Source organism: Emydura macquarii, unplaced genomic scaffold, assembly GCF_026122565.2.
Source record: "Emydura macquarii macquarii isolate MOO-44397 ecotype Brisbane River unplaced genomic scaffold, CSIRO-AGI_Emac_v2 contig_2205, whole genome shotgun sequence".
In the NCBI taxonomy this organism is placed as follows: domain Eukaryota; kingdom Metazoa; phylum Chordata; order Testudines; family Chelidae; genus Emydura; species Emydura macquarii.
The window spans coordinates 38,593,721-38,611,469 of record NW_027132342.1 but is presented as its reverse complement, the minus strand read 5'-3'; the positions used below and the strand labels follow the sequence as shown (position 1 = coordinate 38,611,469).

The 17,749-nt window shown below is 37.8% G+C and overlaps 1 protein-coding gene across 1 annotated transcript in view; it reads right to left on the bottom strand.

Annotated features, from left to right (window-relative positions):
- Window positions 1–1,181: 1,181 nt before the first annotated feature.
- Window positions 1,182–17,749, bottom strand: part of KCNC2 (potassium voltage-gated channel subfamily C member 2) — a 149,492-nt gene continuing 132,924 nt past the window's right edge. Inside the window, exons 3-5 of the mRNA XM_067559925.1 lie at window positions 9,012–9,939; window positions 5,920–6,087; window positions 1,182–1,612 (exon numbers count right to left, since the gene is read on the bottom strand). Of these exons, the coding sequence (XP_067416026.1) occupies window positions 1,476–1,612; window positions 5,920–6,087; window positions 9,012–9,939 (1,233 nt within the window). The 3' untranslated portion in view covers window positions 1,182–1,475. The remainder of the gene's footprint in view (window positions 1,613–5,919; window positions 6,088–9,011; window positions 9,940–17,749) is intronic.

Genomic DNA, 17,749 nt, shown 5'->3' with positions numbered 1-17,749 from the left:
GGGTGTTTTTTTCCTCGCCAGCCCAAAATATCAAATCTGCTATGGCATTTGAACTGTTGTGTAAACAGGTTCTCTCTTTTTGAATTGAAAGAAAAAGCCACTGGAGGAGATAGGGTTTGAATTCAGTAACTGGTTCTAGGTAGTGGGACAGATGCTGCTGCAGTAGACAACCAGTTAGAATGGCAAAATCATTGCTAACTCCCATGTTTCAAATATCTTCAAAGTTCCCACACTAGGTAGGCTAAAGGATATTAACTTATATGTGAAATATATAGCCTGTACCAAAAAAGGGGAAAGAAGAAAATGTACTCAACAGTTAATCTTAAAAGATGGGGCATTTTAAAGGTACCTCTGTGCTTTATGGAGACAGATGAAGAATACTGCAGACATGTAGCAAAACAGACAGACAGAGAAACAACATATAGGACAAAGCACTTCAAAAAAACATTGACTGAATAAATTTATGAAGCTCATGAGTCAGATTTAAGGCTGGTCAAAAACCCCTTTTGAGAACTATTGCCTTCCTGTATTTGTACAGATAAAAGCAGTAATCTTCTTGCTTTTACTTGGCGCACTGCCTGTGAAAATGTTGAAGAACCCTGGAGTAGAAAAATGACTACAGTACCAAACAGCACTTGCTAGCTTAAAATTGCAAGCCTGGATGGTGTTTACCTTTCTTTCATGTTTTGTGCCTTCCCCAAGCCATTAAGAAAGAGATCTGGCCTCAGCTTGCGTGTAACCAGTAATGACAACCTCTTTGCAGTTATCTGTGTGCAAACAACCGGACACATTCAGAACTCTAATACAGCAATCTAGTACTAAAGTAAGTTAATTGAGAGATAAAACCATTTAAAAACAAATAATTTAAAAGAAAATTAAAAAGGTTAAACAAAGAAAAACAATCCCACATACAGACCATTTCATCAGTGCTTTCATTTCAGCAGGATGGTACAATGCAAGAACACACATCCAGAGCCATCTGTGGTCCCAGTAATCTGCAACACTGCTGTCAGGAGATGGAGACAGGATGGTCCATGCAAATGATCAGACCCAAGCCACATTTGGCGCAACAAAGACAAGATTCCAGACATCTTCAGAATGGGTTAGAGTCACAAGAAATGAAGGTCCAATGAAGTGATTGATTATCATTTGGAAGCACATTGTTTTAGATATATCTCCCTGAAAATACACTTATTTATTAACTATACTGGCCACTGGAGTCTACTAGCTGTCCTTTTATTGCCATGGTAAAGTTGGACAATATAGTAGATAAAAGGAGAAGCACTACTTTAGACAATCTTAAAAGCCAAGATAAGAATCTTCAGCTACCCAAGTGGCATTTCTTACTATTGACACTTATATCATGCAGGATTTATACTGTATGTATGGAGCCTACAGTTAATGCTACATTTATTTCCATTATGTGGTAAACAGTATTTGAATTAATTCTATGTAGTCGATTGATGCCATCTGGTTTACAAGATAGATGGGATGGGAGATCGAGAGCGTCTTAGAGGACAAGGTGAGCTGTAGGGTGATGTTACTGGAGACAGTCTCAGAGCATTGCCTGCCAAGCCAGCTATGTTGTTTAAGCTTCGGGATTTTTCGTATCCTTTTATGAGAAAATGCACAGACATCAGTTGAATTCAACCAGAAAATAGACAAAGACAAACAATACAATGCAATGTAATCAAATGTGCTATTTTGGGTTCAAAGGGACTTTGCCTGCAAAGAGCTCAATGCTGAGACAATTACAAGATGAAAAAGGGGATCTTAACGTACTGTCCTTTCCAATGAAATTAAACAAAGCCATCACAAATCATATGTGTTACATACTTTTAGACCTATTTCTCAGTACAACTCCATTGGATTTAGCAGGGGTCCACTGAGTGCGAAACAAGTAATTTTTTAACCTTTCATAGAGTACTATTCAGTGATTGTTGTAGATTGTGTCATCTGGGTAAATATACTCAAGGTCTTTAAAAGAACAATAGATTGTAAAAAAAGTGTTAGAAAGATATATAATCTGTGTTAAAACCAATTCCTAAAATGAGCAGATTTTCCTTAAAAATGCAGAAAACTATATAAAGTAATTTAATAGTTATTCATATAGAGGATGAAATGACATTTTTGTAAAGAAGCTCTATCTCCAGAAACGTTAAGGCTCAGACTTTATATCTAATATTAAAGTATAATAAGATAGCTGAATTTGAAAATTTGCAATTTCTTTCTGATTTGCAAAGTTAAAACACAATATTTGCAGTCCTTATTTAACAGATTCTAACGAAAAGCACAACATGACTGCTCATGAGCCTGAAGTGATGAAAAATTAATTATAAAATGGGATAATAACATCAAAAAACTCATACAATTTGGATGGAATATTACACTTGCAAATATTTCTGTTCACATGTACTGTCAGCTCAACCTACACACTTTCTGCTGCATATAGATTTGTCTGAACTTAGTAGAGGCTGTGCTTTTAAAGCACCAGAAAAACATTACTCATCATTGTCTCACTGTCTTAGAGTTCAAATAGAGGGAGTCCACATTACTAATGTTACACAATAAAACCTAAATAATTCTACCCATAAAGCAATGAGTTAATCCCATTGGTTTGTACAGAAACACTTATGGATAGCATCCAGAAGAATACCACAAAATACAAACACTTCAGGGTGATTCCTCCCACATTCTACTTCAAATTTTGTCTTATACTAAAAGATGTGAGCCTTAAACCTGCAAATACTTATGTGCATGTTAACTGAAAGCACATTGACCTCAATGAAGCTACTTATCGGCTTAAAGCTAAGCACATATCTAAGTGTTTGCAAGATTGCGGCATTTAACTGTAAGGTACATGCAGTGAAATCATTAGATTCTTGATGAAGAAAATTAAATGTATACATGAAAATACAGATGAGCAGTTACTTGTTCATCTTCTACATTGGACAATTTTGGTGGTATTCTCTCAACTGATCATTTAAATTTATATCATAATTGAGAACAGGTGATTAGCAATTTTATGGAAATCTGGTTTTATGTGTTAGTGTCTCTCCAAAATACATGTTCTTTAAGGCAGAAACTGTGCCTTCTTTTATGTTCATGCAGGGCCTAGCACATTTTGAACCACACTGGGACACAAACAAATAATATATAATAAAAATAATAATTAACATGGTTCTCCCATTCTCAAAATGTCTTGACTGCTGTTCTGAGAACATTTGCTAAAAACAAATCTATAACCCAAAAACTGCTAATACATTGTGCAGTGTTATCTCCAGATTGTAAGGGCAGGTTGGATTGTGATGCTTCAGAAACTTCCAGTTCATTTACAATTTATTTTCAGCACTTATATTGGTATTTGCACAGATTAGAAAGAGCTAACCTTGAGAAAAAATTCTATTTTAAATCCATATTTATCCAATTCCTTTGGAAACATACTCTTGGCAATATGACAAGGTGGAGAGGTTCAAAAGACATTAGGTGATGTTATTTATTCAGATTAGAATGATAATTTTATTTATGTTTTCTTTCCATTTTTTTAATGACAAAAGCAAAGAAGAGCTAATAGGTGGGGGAAGGCAAAGATACTAATGACAAAAAGAATGAGATCTGAAGAGTTAAAAACAAAATTGATAGGGTGGATGAAAGCAGGGTAAGGGTTTGTTCCAAATCCATTGAAGTCAGTGGGAGTCTGCAATGAAAGGAAAGAGCATTGAAACTCAAAATAAAAAAATGCAAAACAATGAGACGATGTGTGAATTAAACTGAAACATTCAAATTATTTTGATGATATCTTGAGGATGTTTTCAGATTATGAAGTAACAAATCAATTCTATATTGAATAAACTTCAGGGCCGATGGCCAAAGTATTTTGCTTATAGTTACATTTATGGCTAGAGAAGGTCAACATTTTTCAGACAGAAAATATTTCCACCAAAGATTATTACTACATTGGAACCAAATATTTTCCATGAGAAAATGTCAACATTTCAATAACACGATTCAGATTTTCTGGTGAAATTTTCAAAACATTTTTATTTCAAATCTGCATTTTGAAATTAAATGAACATTTTCATTTAGTTCAATTTAAAATGTTGTTTCTTTTTCACATTTTTTTGTTTTAAAAAAATGGAAAGAAAATAACATTTTAAGTTATAACAAAACAATTTTTGAAACTTCCCACAGAAAACCCCAAATTTTTCAGCTGAAAAATTTTGAATAAAGAATTTTCATTAGAAATGTATTGTGTAGAATAGTCTGGTTTTCTCACCTGTTCTAGTTACCATTTATACCAAGTTAACAATAACCAGCCTCACCTCATGTTATGTTGAAATGTGAAATTGAAATTACACACCTGATCTTCCCAGGTGCAGGGTAATTAGGACTTAAGGGAAATGAGTACTTTGCAAGGGTTCTTCAGCACCTAACCAGACTGGACTCTAAATAGGAATTTCTTGAAGAATTATAAATATCTAGTAGACATTACAGCTTCTAATTCTCAATTGCAAAGGCCTAGGATCTGTGAGCAGAAAAAATATATACAACTGAGCACTTATATTTGCATATGATATTACTGCAATCGCCCATGTTATTATCATGCATTAATGGATAATCATATTATTCTGAAATAGTAGGTATGCACAGAAATGCAGCTTTGCAAACTATTTACATTTCTGCATATAGATTTCAGGCTTTAGATTTTTTAAAGAAATGTCCCATTGTGGTTAGTAGAATGACCAACAGAAATTAGAACTAAACCCTTTTCTTCAGTTGGTTAGATGAAACAAGAAGTTGGGACAGACCTGTCTGTTGTGGAAAAAGCTGGTAGGAAACTTTCAGCAAAAAAATTTGTCTAAGTTTCAAAAATCTTTTTTTTTTTTTTAATCAGCTGCAGTTGCGAACATACAGGTGGTGAATTCTGATAGCAGTAGCACATAACAGTTCAGGGATTTGCATGCTATTTAGTTATTGAAAACCATCACATAGTTGCAATTCACTAAAGGCCCAATCCAGTTCCTACTGAAGTCAATCGAAAGAATCCCATTGACTTCTACGAGTTTTGGAATACAGTCTAAGGGCAAGATTTTCAGCAGTGATCACCACTAGCCAGACTCTGCTCCCTCTGAAGTCAGTGGAAGTAGAGATAGGCCAATGCTGCACACTTTTGAAAATTTCATCCAAGAGCCTACAAAATGCTGAGCAATCAGACTTGAGTGTGTTCAGTTTCTTATAGGAGGCGTTTAGCACCCTACAGGATCAAACCCTAACTGCATTGCACCACAGTTCTGGCTGGTGCAAACCATTCCATTTCTGAATAGCCTTCCAGCATTTAATGATACTGTTGTACTGATAAACTGCCTTGGGGCATCATAAACTTGGCTTTCAGTTCAAATACCTCAAAAAAAATGACTGGGTAGAACCCTATTTAACAGGTTTTGCAATGCTCAATACAAAAACCTTTGGGCTTCTTCAATTTGTCAACCCCTTGGTTAATGGCATTAACGTAGCTCTCTTTTTAAGAAAGTATAAAATGCAAAGTATTGTTATTGGATAATTAATTTGTCTTTTATGAGGATTTAGGGGATTTTTAAAGAAGCACATGAGTGATTTAATGAGAAAGATCTAAACTGAAGTTTTTCTGAAGCGTACAGACAAATGAAGACACAAGAAGAATGACTGTCAGATATACCACAACACATTTTTGGGGAGGGGAATGAGGAAGATAAAGTATTTTTTCTAAAAGGAAGGGCAAGAAAAGGAAAGGATAAACTGAAAGAAAGAAGAAACAAACACATTGAACTGAATACAATCTTTTCTATAGAGCAGTTGTTCACATCTTATTTTACTTGAAACTTGCTTTTCAGAAGTACAGTGCTGAGTGACTTTTTATGATCTAATGAAAGAAATCCATACCTTTCCTGATCCCTCCATCAGTAGCACACGTGTAATCACCTGCTGTCAGTAGAAAACATGTTCCCCCTCTTCTGTTTTTGTCTCTGGTACTAGAGCGTCTGATTGGTGGGTGCCTTTCCCCAGGCGAGAGTGGCTGTTCACTTCCTGCACTGTCTTCGCCTGATAACACTGGTTAAAGCACCATGCCCATTTACAGACAATAATGAATGAGGAAATGAGACATCACAAAGAGCTTATGTTGAATGCCGGATATTCCCATCACTCAAGTACAAAAAACAGTAATAATGTCATGATAAGAATAAAAAAAAAAGATTGCAGTTCATCATTAGTCACTACAAAATGCAGCAAAAGGGCAAAAATAAATGTTTTATTCAAGAAAAATCAACATTTGAATATCCCAGCCCTATTTTAGATCTCACCTAGTGTTCGGCTAGCTTAACATGAAATAAAATGCCATCTACTGAATTATGTCCTTTATAGACTGTAATCTTTCCACCAGCAGTCCGTCTCAATTGCTTTAATATTGTGTTCACCTCTTCAGTTATTTTCTTTATTAAAAATTAAATCATATTGATCATTTTTCTGTAGAATAATTTTTAAAAAACTTTCTATATAGAAATTAAATGATAAATATTTAGGGCCACACCCTGCCCTCAAATACACAATTAACATTGATTTAAATGGGAGTTACATTTAATCATATGTATCAGAGGGCTAAATCTGGTCCTTAGTCAGTGTGGTTAAATTTGGCATGCAATAGAATCTCTGCATCACCCACTTTTGTTTTCCCAAAGACCCTTTTTTTAAAAATCGGTATGTAGTATTTCAGGACCCAATTCAAGAAACCATCCCTGGGTATGTACACACTGATGGCAACGAATCTGCCACCGTCAGATCAATCATTCCAGATCGATTGAGCGGAAGTGAAGACCCGCTCAATCGATTCGGAAGTCGATTCAATTAAACCACCTCCTCAAAAGGTGCAGTGCAGTGGAGATGGCATGCTAAAAGGAAGTTATCAAGTCAATGGAGTTATGCAAGCTACTCTGGGTAGCTTGCGTAACTCCCGTCAACTGCGGCCGGGTAAGTGTAGACATCCGGATGTAGATTTCCGGGTAAGTGTAAGCACATGCTTAAGTGCTTTCCTGAACTGGGGCCACAAATGGCAATATTCTACCCTGAATTATGCACAGCAGTCCCAATAACTATACAAGAAATAAAGTTAAAATATGGAGCACAAATAGGGTGCTATCAGAGAGTAAAAAACAGAAGTAGATCACTTTAAGATTGCATGTGTTTTTTTCTCTAACCTCAAGGATTATAACACCTTGTAAATAAATCTGCAGACTCACTAGAACTATCTATTTGCTCTGAGCACACAGAGCCTCCTCCCTTCTGGAATGCCTATAGCAGGACTTGATGACACAGAAAAGCTGTTGTCTTTAACACTTTGAAGATACTGTCTGAGAATGCATATCAGTCAAACACTGAAAAACTAACTATATTCCACCCACGGTGCACAATCAGTTTAAGTTTTTCTCCCTGTTTTGATATCTTTAGAATTTAAAAAATAATCTATGTTACCCTTGGTAAAGAATTCTCTCAGAGAACTCACTCTTTAATTGATTTTCTTTTAACCTAAGCACAAAGCAGTTGTACAGCATCAGAATAGAATTAAGGCACTTTTCAAAGTCACAATTTCTGGCTTCTTCTCTCGAAAGAAGAAAGTCCAGCTACTGCAACACTGAAATGCATGGTTTTTTGCATTATTTTTACTTATTGGCTTTAGAAAAGGAGCCTAATGATTTATATAGAAGCTTTGTAACACAAGAGTTAACAGCTTTGAAAAAAAATGCCTTGTTACTACAGCTGGTCGGGAATTTTTTTATAATATGTTTTTTTCTGTCAGAAATGGTGATTCATTGAAAACTAAACTTTTTCAGAAACTTGTCGGTTTCAACTAAACTTTCCTCTGGAAGGTTTTTCAGGTCCAGATGGAATTTCTGGAGAAAGCCCAACCCCAGAATATTCAATAGCCTGGTAATTAGGGCACTCACCTAGGTTCAACTCCCTGCTGTGCCTGATTTGGATCAGGGACTTGAAGCTGGGTTACCCACATGCCATGAGAGTGCTTTAACCACCAAGCTACAGGCTCTCTCTCTTTTTCCCAATGCATATTTAATTATTTGTACAAAGTGGAACAGCTCCAACTGGGGAGGGAGAGAGGGAAGGAGAGAGAAACTCTAAAACCCAGTGGTTAGGGCTCTAAATTTTGTGCAAAAAGGAATTTGTTGCTTTCTGACCGGGCCTATTATGACTGCAAATCTATAGTAATTAAATTAAAAGATAATTAACTCTGTTCTTTAATCTCTGAAGGTATTCAATATGTGCTGGGAAATGACATCTAGAGTGTTGCTGACGATTTCCATTTTCAATTTTTCCCAAGAAGCTTTACTTCAACTTACTATCTATTATTATCAGAATTACAGTAAAAAAAAAATGTGATGTCTCATCTTACACAGATGTGAGAAGTACTTCTAGCCAGGGAATGGGAATTATGAATGGAAAGAAATCTGAAATCCAGAAGGCAATTTTCTATATACTTTTTCCATTGAGTGCTGGCCTTTACAATATAAAGCACCTGTTCTTTTAAATGATTTCTTCTTGTATTGCATCTTACATAATATGCCACTATGTGCCATAGGCAAAGCTGATACAAGAGACAAACACCAAGCAGAACAGCATGAGGTCAACGGTGTGGAATACAGTAGCTCTTCATATAGTCACAATCATGCAGAAAAACAAAAAAACATCAGTACAATGAAACAAACAACAGGCAAAATAAATGGTTGATGTCATCAGCAGAAAAAGCACTCACAACATAGCAAGCAAACTGTATAGACCAGCTAGCACAGACCTGGGAATGTCGTAACTACTTTGCCATCTACAAGACTGACACACGCAAACACTGGAGTGAGAGGAGGGGGAAAGGAACTACATCTTCTAGTTGCAGAAAGATTTAATGCTGACACCTACCAAACATACTGGTCTATAAGGTATTTAGCGGACATGCATTTGAGATTGCGTCCTACCTGATCTGTTGTGTTCCATCAGCCGGTTGTCTTTTCCCAGGCAGACATCTCCCTGTGTGCTATTGCAGGCCATATTCAAGTCTGTCTTGCAAAAGGTAGGGGAGCTCGCCTGAGGAGCAGGAGGGATGTGCTTCTTCCTCTTTCTTGGAAGTTTCTGCTTCGCCATTGCCAAGGAGTAGTACATTCCAAAATTGTTGACAATGACAGGCACGGGCATGGCTATGGTTAGCACCCCAGCGAGAGCACACAGAGCACCCACTAACATGCCTGACCAAGTCCGAGGATACATGTCCCCATACCCAAGGGTGGTCATGGTGACCACAGCCCACCAGAAACCGATGGGGATATTTTTGAATTGTGTGTGCTCACTAGCTGATGGGTCATTGGGCTGGGCCCCTACTCGCTCAGCATAGTAGATCATGGTGGCAAATATCAAGACACCTAGTGCCAGGAATATTATCAGCAGCAAAAACTCATTGGTGCTAGCTCGGAGTGTGTGGCCCAGCACTCTGAGGCCTACAAAGTGCCGGGTGAGCTTGAAGATTCGCAGGATTCTCACAAACCTCACCACCCTGAGGAAACCAAGCACATCCTTAGCAGCTTTGGAGGAGAGCCCACTCAGGCCTACCTCTAGGTAAAAGGGCAGGATGGCCACAAAGTCAATGATATTCAAGAGGTTTTTGATGAATTCAAGTTTATTGGGAGAAAAAACAACACGGACTAAAAATTCAAATGTAAACCACACCACACAGACTCCTTCCACGTATGTCAGAGCAGGATCTGTCTCAATTTCATAATGTAGAACCGCCTCTGTGCCATTAACAACATGTTCGGTTTTGTTTATAATAGTATTGAAAGCCTCATGGGTTTCCAAGCAAAAGGTTGTGATTGAAACTAAGATGAAGAATAGAGAGGCAAAAGCAATGAACTGCAAAGAAAAGGAGACAAAAAGGAAATCAGAATCATGAAGTATTTTACATTAATAAGTAATCATCCTCATCCTCATCAGCAATCATATATTTTACTTTGTACTTTTACCCTCGATAGCGCAATTCATCACAAAGGCTCCCAAAGTGATTCACAGACTAATACACATAAAACATTAAACTGAAGCAATCCCTGAGGTGGAGAGTGTCAGCCAATCTTCACACTGCATGATGAACAAAAAGGTGGCAGGGGAACTGTTCACCAAGGGCACCAGGGTAAACCATGATTCATGCAAAAAGTGACATTGGATTTTTGATGTCCACAATAATCAGGAAGGACTCCACTTTTCAAAGGATAATGTAAAAGATACTTCCACCACCACAGTTCTCAGTCTCCCAGAGAGGTATGACAGTTTGAGCTGATCCTAATAGGGTTTGAGACTGTGGTTCATGAAATTCATATATGCTGCTAAGAATATTGGCTATATCCTCTGAATAAATCATCAGCATTTCTTGTACAAAAAAAACAATTGCATGTAAACAGCTGGTTTTCATTTGGATTTTCATCAATTCATAGATGCAGGTCATCCATTAGACAATTTTTTCTGATATGTTATACACAGAGCTGATAGTTACGTTTACCTAATACGTCCCATTGTAAGAATCTATTTTCAGTGGTTTATAACTTTGTCAAATTTTAACCATTCAGGCTGAAATTTGCCATGCTGATTATCTGCCTTGGACTGAATATTTTTGGAAAGCTTCAGCAAAAATGTTTCAGTCATTTCTAAACACGAGGTTAGGGGAAAATATGTTCTTTTGCACCCATGTTACAAAAATCCATACAATCTTTTCACTGAAAACCTCTAGCACCTCCATTCTTTGGAAGAGAGACTTAAAATTTGGCAAGAGAATCACCCTGGTGGCAGGGATGTTACTTTTGCTGTTCCTGTGAAAAACTGCCCAAATTTGACCAACTTATAAGCCTCTAAAAATATCAGTTTTCACAGGCTCAATAAAGATTTCTTAGTGTTCAGCAGCTGAATTCTCCAAAGATTCCATTTGTACTGAGTATGCTCTAGCCTGAGGCTGCAATGCCTGAGCAGAACTTTTCCTGTAATTGTTCCTCCTGGACTCTTTGTGCCACTGTAGTACCAGGCACTAAAAACTGAGAGAAGAGAAGCTGTCTCTCCTGTATTCTCAATATCCCCCTCTTCTGGCTCCTAGCCATGTGGAGGAGAAAACACCCTGACTTGAATATAGTGAAGGCAATAGGGGAAAGGGGACTGAAGGAGTAGATTGGAAGAAGAAGCTTGGAGGGGAAACTAGGATTGGAAGCTGAGGTATGGGGGATATTGGGATTGGCTAGGCAAGGAGATGGGGACTGGGAGCAAGGTAGGGAAACTGGAAAAGCGGATTGAGGCATGGGAATGGGAAAGAGACTGAGATCACATGAAGACCTGGGAAATTAGTGGGAGTGGTCCTGTGGAAAAAATATCATGTAATTAAACATGGTATCCATGTGCACAAGAGGGGCAAATTAATTGCCCAGGCAGCCTTAACTCTGACATTTCCTAACCCGTGAGTGTTTGACTTTGTAACCTTAACATTCTTTTAAAGTAGGGTATTGTTGTCTAATATTTCGTAGGTTACATTTTTAAAAGTGTATATTTCCATTCTTTCAAATGCCCAGGACACAATATTATTTTTAAAGAGAAATTATGCTTGCTATCTGCTCTAAAACAAAAAGAGGAGTGAGTAGATGACGAATTAATCTTCAAGTAGTTTATAACTGTCAGAAGAAAAAATCAATTTACCTTCTGTTCTGAAGCATGCCTAATTTTGTGGTTACAGCTTATCTTTGATGATCATGTAAATTCCAATGCACTGGGCCAACTCCTATCCCCAGATATGCAGTGTTCATTCCCTGACATTTCTACACAGATTTTCACAGAACATTAGCAAGAACAGCTGCTCAAGCTGGCTGTCTCATTTAAATTCTAACTCTGACATGGGCTTTACAAACTCAGAGGGGGAATCTTTAGAACCAAAATGCAGAGAAAAGAGAGAGGGGATAAAGAGGGATAGAAAAGGGAGAGTGAGTGTTGACTGTAGGAAAGTCATGATAAATCATATATAAACATTTTATTAAATGCTTAATATAGGAGACCAAAAAGGGCAGCATAAAAAAAGACTACCAAAGACAGATATAACTTCAACTTTAACCCGGGGAGAATATGCTACTTGGCCACCCCTGAAGAGAAGTGTGGGACCCCACACTGGACTGAAGGGAGACAGGTCACATCTAATCACTCAATAAAAATGACCATAATGTAATTAAATTTAACATCCTTGTAGAGGAAAACATGCCAAAGAAACCTACCACAGAAGCATTTAACTTCAAAAGAAGAATTACACAAAAACGTGAAAACTAGTTAAATGGAAATTAAAAGGAACAGTTACGAGGGCTAAAGACCTACAAACTGTATGGAGAATATTTAAAAACAACAAAATAAAGGCTCAAACTAAATGTATGCCCTACATTTTAAAAAAAGTAAGAAGAACAAAAAATATGTCACCATGTCTAAAAAATTGAATAAAAGAAGCAGAAAGAGACAAAAAAAATCTTTAAAAATTGGAAGTCAAACCCAACTGAGTAAAATAAAAAGAAGCATAAACTCTGGAAAGTCAAGAATAAAAGTATAAGAAGGCAATCCAAGAAAGAATTTGAAGACAACTACCTAAAGACAAAAACTGACAACAAAACATTTTTTAAGAACATCAGAAGCAGGAAGCCTGCCAATCAATCAATAGGGCCACTGGATGATCAAGATGTTAAAGGAGCACTCAAGGAAGACAAAGCTGTTTCAGAGAAGCTAAATGAATTCTTTGCATCAGTCTTCACTGCAGAGGATGTGAGGCAGATCCCCACACTTGAGCCATTCTTTTTAAGTGACAAATCTGAGAAACTGTCCCAGATTGAGGTTTCAGTAGAGGAGGTTTTAGAACAAACTGATAAATTAAACAGTAGTAAGTCACCAGGACCAGATACTTTTCACCCAAGAGTTCTGAAGAAACTCAAATATTAAATTACAGAACTGCTAACTGTGATATGTGACCTATCACTTAAATCACTTAAATCTGTAACAGATGATAGCTAATATAAATACCAATAGCTAATATAACATCAATTTTTGTAAAAGGCTCCAGAGGAGATCCTGGCAATTATAGGCTGGTAACCCTAACTTAAGTATCAGGCAAAACTGGTTGAAACTATAGTAAAGAACACAATTATCAGACACGAAAATAAACACATTATGTTGGGGAAGAATTAACATGGCTTTTGTAAAGGTAAATCATGCCTCACCAATCTATTAGAATTGTTTGAGGGAGTCAACAAGCATGTGGACAAGGATGATCCAATTAATATAGAATACTCGGACTTTCAGAAAACCTTTGACAAGGTCCCGCCCCAAAGGCTTTTAAACAAATTAAGGAGTCATGGGATAAGAGGGAAGTTTCTCCCATGGATCAGTAACTCATTAATAGACAGGATATAAAGGGTAGAAATAGATGGCCAGTTTTCACAATGGAAAGCGATAAATAGCAGGGTCCCCTAAGGATCTGTTCTGGGACTGTGCTGTTCAACATATTATAAATTATCTGAAAAAGGGGATGAATAGTGCAATGGCAAAATTTGCAGATTATACAAAGTTACTCAAGATATTTAAATCCAAAACTGACTCCGTGTGCTGTCGTTCGTGACCTGCCTCCCTGAAGGCTGGAAGCGGCGGCAGGAGGGGATGTCCCAGAGGGATTGGAACCATTTCCCTCACCTCAGTGCCAGATACCAAGCACTCTCTGTGAACCTTGCGGCCCAGGGAAGGTGGTGGTTCAAAGATTTGTGTGGCCTCAGATGGCCCATGGTAGGGAGCGGGGCAGGAAACACCAAGCAGGGAAAGATGTCTTCCAGAATCGCAATGTGGATTAAGACCATCTCAATGTACTGTTGACATGATCTTCACTGCCCACCTATTTCAGGAAAAGTGCCGCAAGCAACATCAATCTCTATATATGGCCTTCATCAACCTCACAAAACCATTCAACTCAATCAATCATGAGGCTCTGTAGAGAATACTCCTTAAATTTGGATGCCCATCAAAATTTGTTACTGTCCTCTGACTCCTCCATGAAAATATGTCTGTGACAGTCATCAGCAATGGATCCAAATGGACCCCTTCCTAGTCAAGACAGGAGTCAAGCAAGGCTGTGTCATTGCTCCAACCCTTTTCTCCATCTTTCTTGTTATCCTCCTCCTTCTCATTGTTGATAAGTTCCTCTCTGGACTTGACATCCAACAAAGAACAGACAGCAAGATTTTCAACCTCAATCGCCTTAAATCCAAGACATAGACTATCACTAAATCAGTCATTGATCTCCAATATACAGATGCCTGTGCCCTATGCACCCACTCAGAAGATCTTCAAAAAATAATCAACACGTTCTCTAAGGGCTACAACCAACTAGGCCTCACACTTAACACCAGGAAAACTAAAATACTTCACCAACAGGCTCCTAATCACCAGGATGCTGCTCCTTTAATTCAGAGAAATAAAGAAGAACATCAAGCATTTCCTTTACCTCAGCACCAATCTGTTGCAGAAATCTGACATTGACAAGGAAATTCAATAAAGCCTTCAATGCACTAGTGCAGCTTTTGGACACTTAAGAAAATGTGTCTTTGAAGATCATGAGATCAAGAATCAAACCAAACTTCTCGTGTACAAGGCCATTGTTATTCCTGCTCTTTTCTATGGTGCAGAAACCTGGGTCACATACAATAGATACCTCAAGGTTCTTGAAAGATACCATCAACAGTGCCTCCAAAAGATCTTCCAAATCAAGTGGGATGACCAATGCACCAACATCAGTGTTCTGTCCCAAGCCAAAACCTCCAGTATTAAAGCTATGGTCACCTTCCACCAATTCCGTTAGGTTGGTCATGCTCTTCAAATGCCAGAATTTCAACTCCTGAAGCAGGTAATGGTCTCACAACTGAGTCATCGCTAACGGTCAAAGGGTGGGCAAAAAAAAGGGTTTCAAAGACAACCTCAAAGCCAACATGAAGTGCAATATTAATATAAACTCATGGGAAACCCAAGCCTTTGATCGACCAATATAGAAAAGAACTTTGTGGCAACGATATCAGTATTTTGAGATCCAACAAACAACAGGAAATGGAGAATGAGAAAGGAGGAAAGAACATACCACAGCCTGATTTAATAATCCAGATCCTCACCTTTCACTGGGAAATGTCTACCCCAACTGTGACAAGGTCTGTGGATCGCAGATATGTCTCATTAGTCACCTGTGGATCCACCAGTGATAACCAGCTATCATTTTATTGGAAGACTTGAATGCTGAGGGATCACCAATGACATCAGAGATACCACTTGTTGCTTGGTAAACAATGTCCTCCTATCCACAGAAAAGGAATGAAATCCATACTCTGCAGCCTCTCTGCAGCACTTGTCACCAAATACTTCTGTGTCCCCTCCAAGAGGCTACAGAGAAATACTTTGGGTCCTCCTTCTCAGATTGAACTCAGAGGATCTGTATGAGCAACGTCCAAAGTCCTCATCTGCAGAGACCCACATGCTCAATCTTCTCTGTATTTTTCAATTTTAGATTAAATCCATGAGAGAGCTGGTGAGACAACACAGGTTGAAGGGGCATTAATATATGGCTGACACTCAGCTTTTCATCTCCTTTACATTAAATGTAACTAGAATCCAAACCCACTTTTCTTAATGCCTCGCTGAAATCATCCATCGGATGCAGAACAGCTGGCGAAAGATTAACCCAGGCAAGGCTGAGATGATCCTGGTAGGCAAAGGAAAACTCTTTGAAGTACTTGGCTCTTGTATAACATTCCCCACTGTCAATGGCATTGCCCTCATTCTGTTGCCAGCCTGTATCTTCAAGTCTTTTGGTCTCCTCAGTGTTAGTGGATGCTAAATAGCCACAGCGGTAAAAGACACTCATTTCCAACTGTGACTGGCCAGATGACTGGGCTTTTTCCCATTCTAACAGACACAGAGCTAGTCATGGTGATCCATCCATTCTGACCTCTTGGCTTGATTATTTCAGCTCATTGTATCTATGAAAGAAGCCACGTACCCTGAAAAAGCTCCAGCTGATACAAAATGCAGTGCTCTATCAGTTTAATAACATATCACCCCAGTTCTCTGCTCTCTGTACTGACAGTAAATTTATAAACTTAGCAAGATATTTCTCTTACAGGCTGATAAGGAAGAACGAGAGAGAGATTGTTATTATTTCTATTTAAATATTTGGGAGGTACTCTGGTATGATAGTGATGGAGACAATATGTGTAAGTTGATAGGTAGAATACGTGGAAATTTTGTAGTTGATAACAATTTAAAACTATAAATATTTGTCTCTCTTGCATTAGACACATTTTTGACATTTCATTTTAGTTACTTCACATTGCAGACCTCTAATGATCTTGCTGTTATCCAAAGGGCACAAAGTAAAAGATAATCAGTATAAAATCCACAATCCTCTTTCAGCCATTACACAAACCCCCTCTTATAGAAGTACTCTCACCTTTAGCAACCATGTACAAGGAATCCTGTATAAAAATTACAAATCCAGGACAACCTGGGCAAATGCCTCAAATGGAAATCAAAACACTAACAAACTACTGGAGATAAAGGAATAGATAAAATACTGTTAAATATCTTTGTCAGATTCCATAACACACACCTAGGATTGTTAAGGACTTAAATGTTTGGCACCTCTTGATCTGTGATTCTCTCACACCATTATACTTAAGCACTGAAAAAAGCAGAGCTTCCCTGGGTGGGAGCCTGTGAAAACTAACTTTGAGGCAAGCAGCTAGAGGGAGAGATAAATGGGTCATCCTCATATCCAGTGCAATTGGTAGAATGAAAATGTACTTTTGGAAAAGAGAGACTTCCCTATTGTAGTTGAAAGTGGCTGGGGATTTTGTTGGGTTGGTTGGTTTTTTTTATAATATTTCAGTGGTATATTAGAACTTCAAAAGTGATTCCATAGTGCATTGAATATGGAATGTGCTTATGTGCTTTTCTGAATCAGTGTCTAAACCATGTTGGCAATTTGTTTGTTAGTCTTGGGTGCGGACACTTGAAGGAAGTCTGGATTTCCTCCAGAAAGAACATTTTACAACTGCTATCAGTGTAGCACAGACTCTTGGAAGCTGGAGAAGCCAAGTCTTGGGACCAGATTTTCAATAAAGATGCAGTCATGTGCCTACTGGGATTTTCAAGAACACCTAGGCAGGCTTGGGCACTAACTCTCAGGTGCTTTTGAAAATCTTACTAGGTACCTGCAGCTTTAGGTGCTTAAATACCTTTGAAAATCTAGCTCTTTGTGATTAGGGATTGTATGGTGTCCAGAAAGATGTATGACAAAATGACTACATTGAAGTGATTCTTCATGTTTTCTCTCTTTTGGCTTTTAACTTTACTATCAAGAAATAAACTCTTATTTCTTACCTGGTAAGGGAAAGGATGTTATAAAAACTTCAAAACTTATATTAAATCTTCTCAGGCACGTTCTTCATTTTTATTAGTTATTTTTGTAAATAAACTTAATGTTTTATCACTGTCTAAATATTGCTTATAAATCACACAAGATATTGTTTGTTTAATCTATTGATCCATCACCTGACGTTAATTCTCACAAACAAAAAAGGTGAGCACCTAATAAAGTGTGGAAAGAAGTCCAGCACATACAAAAACACCA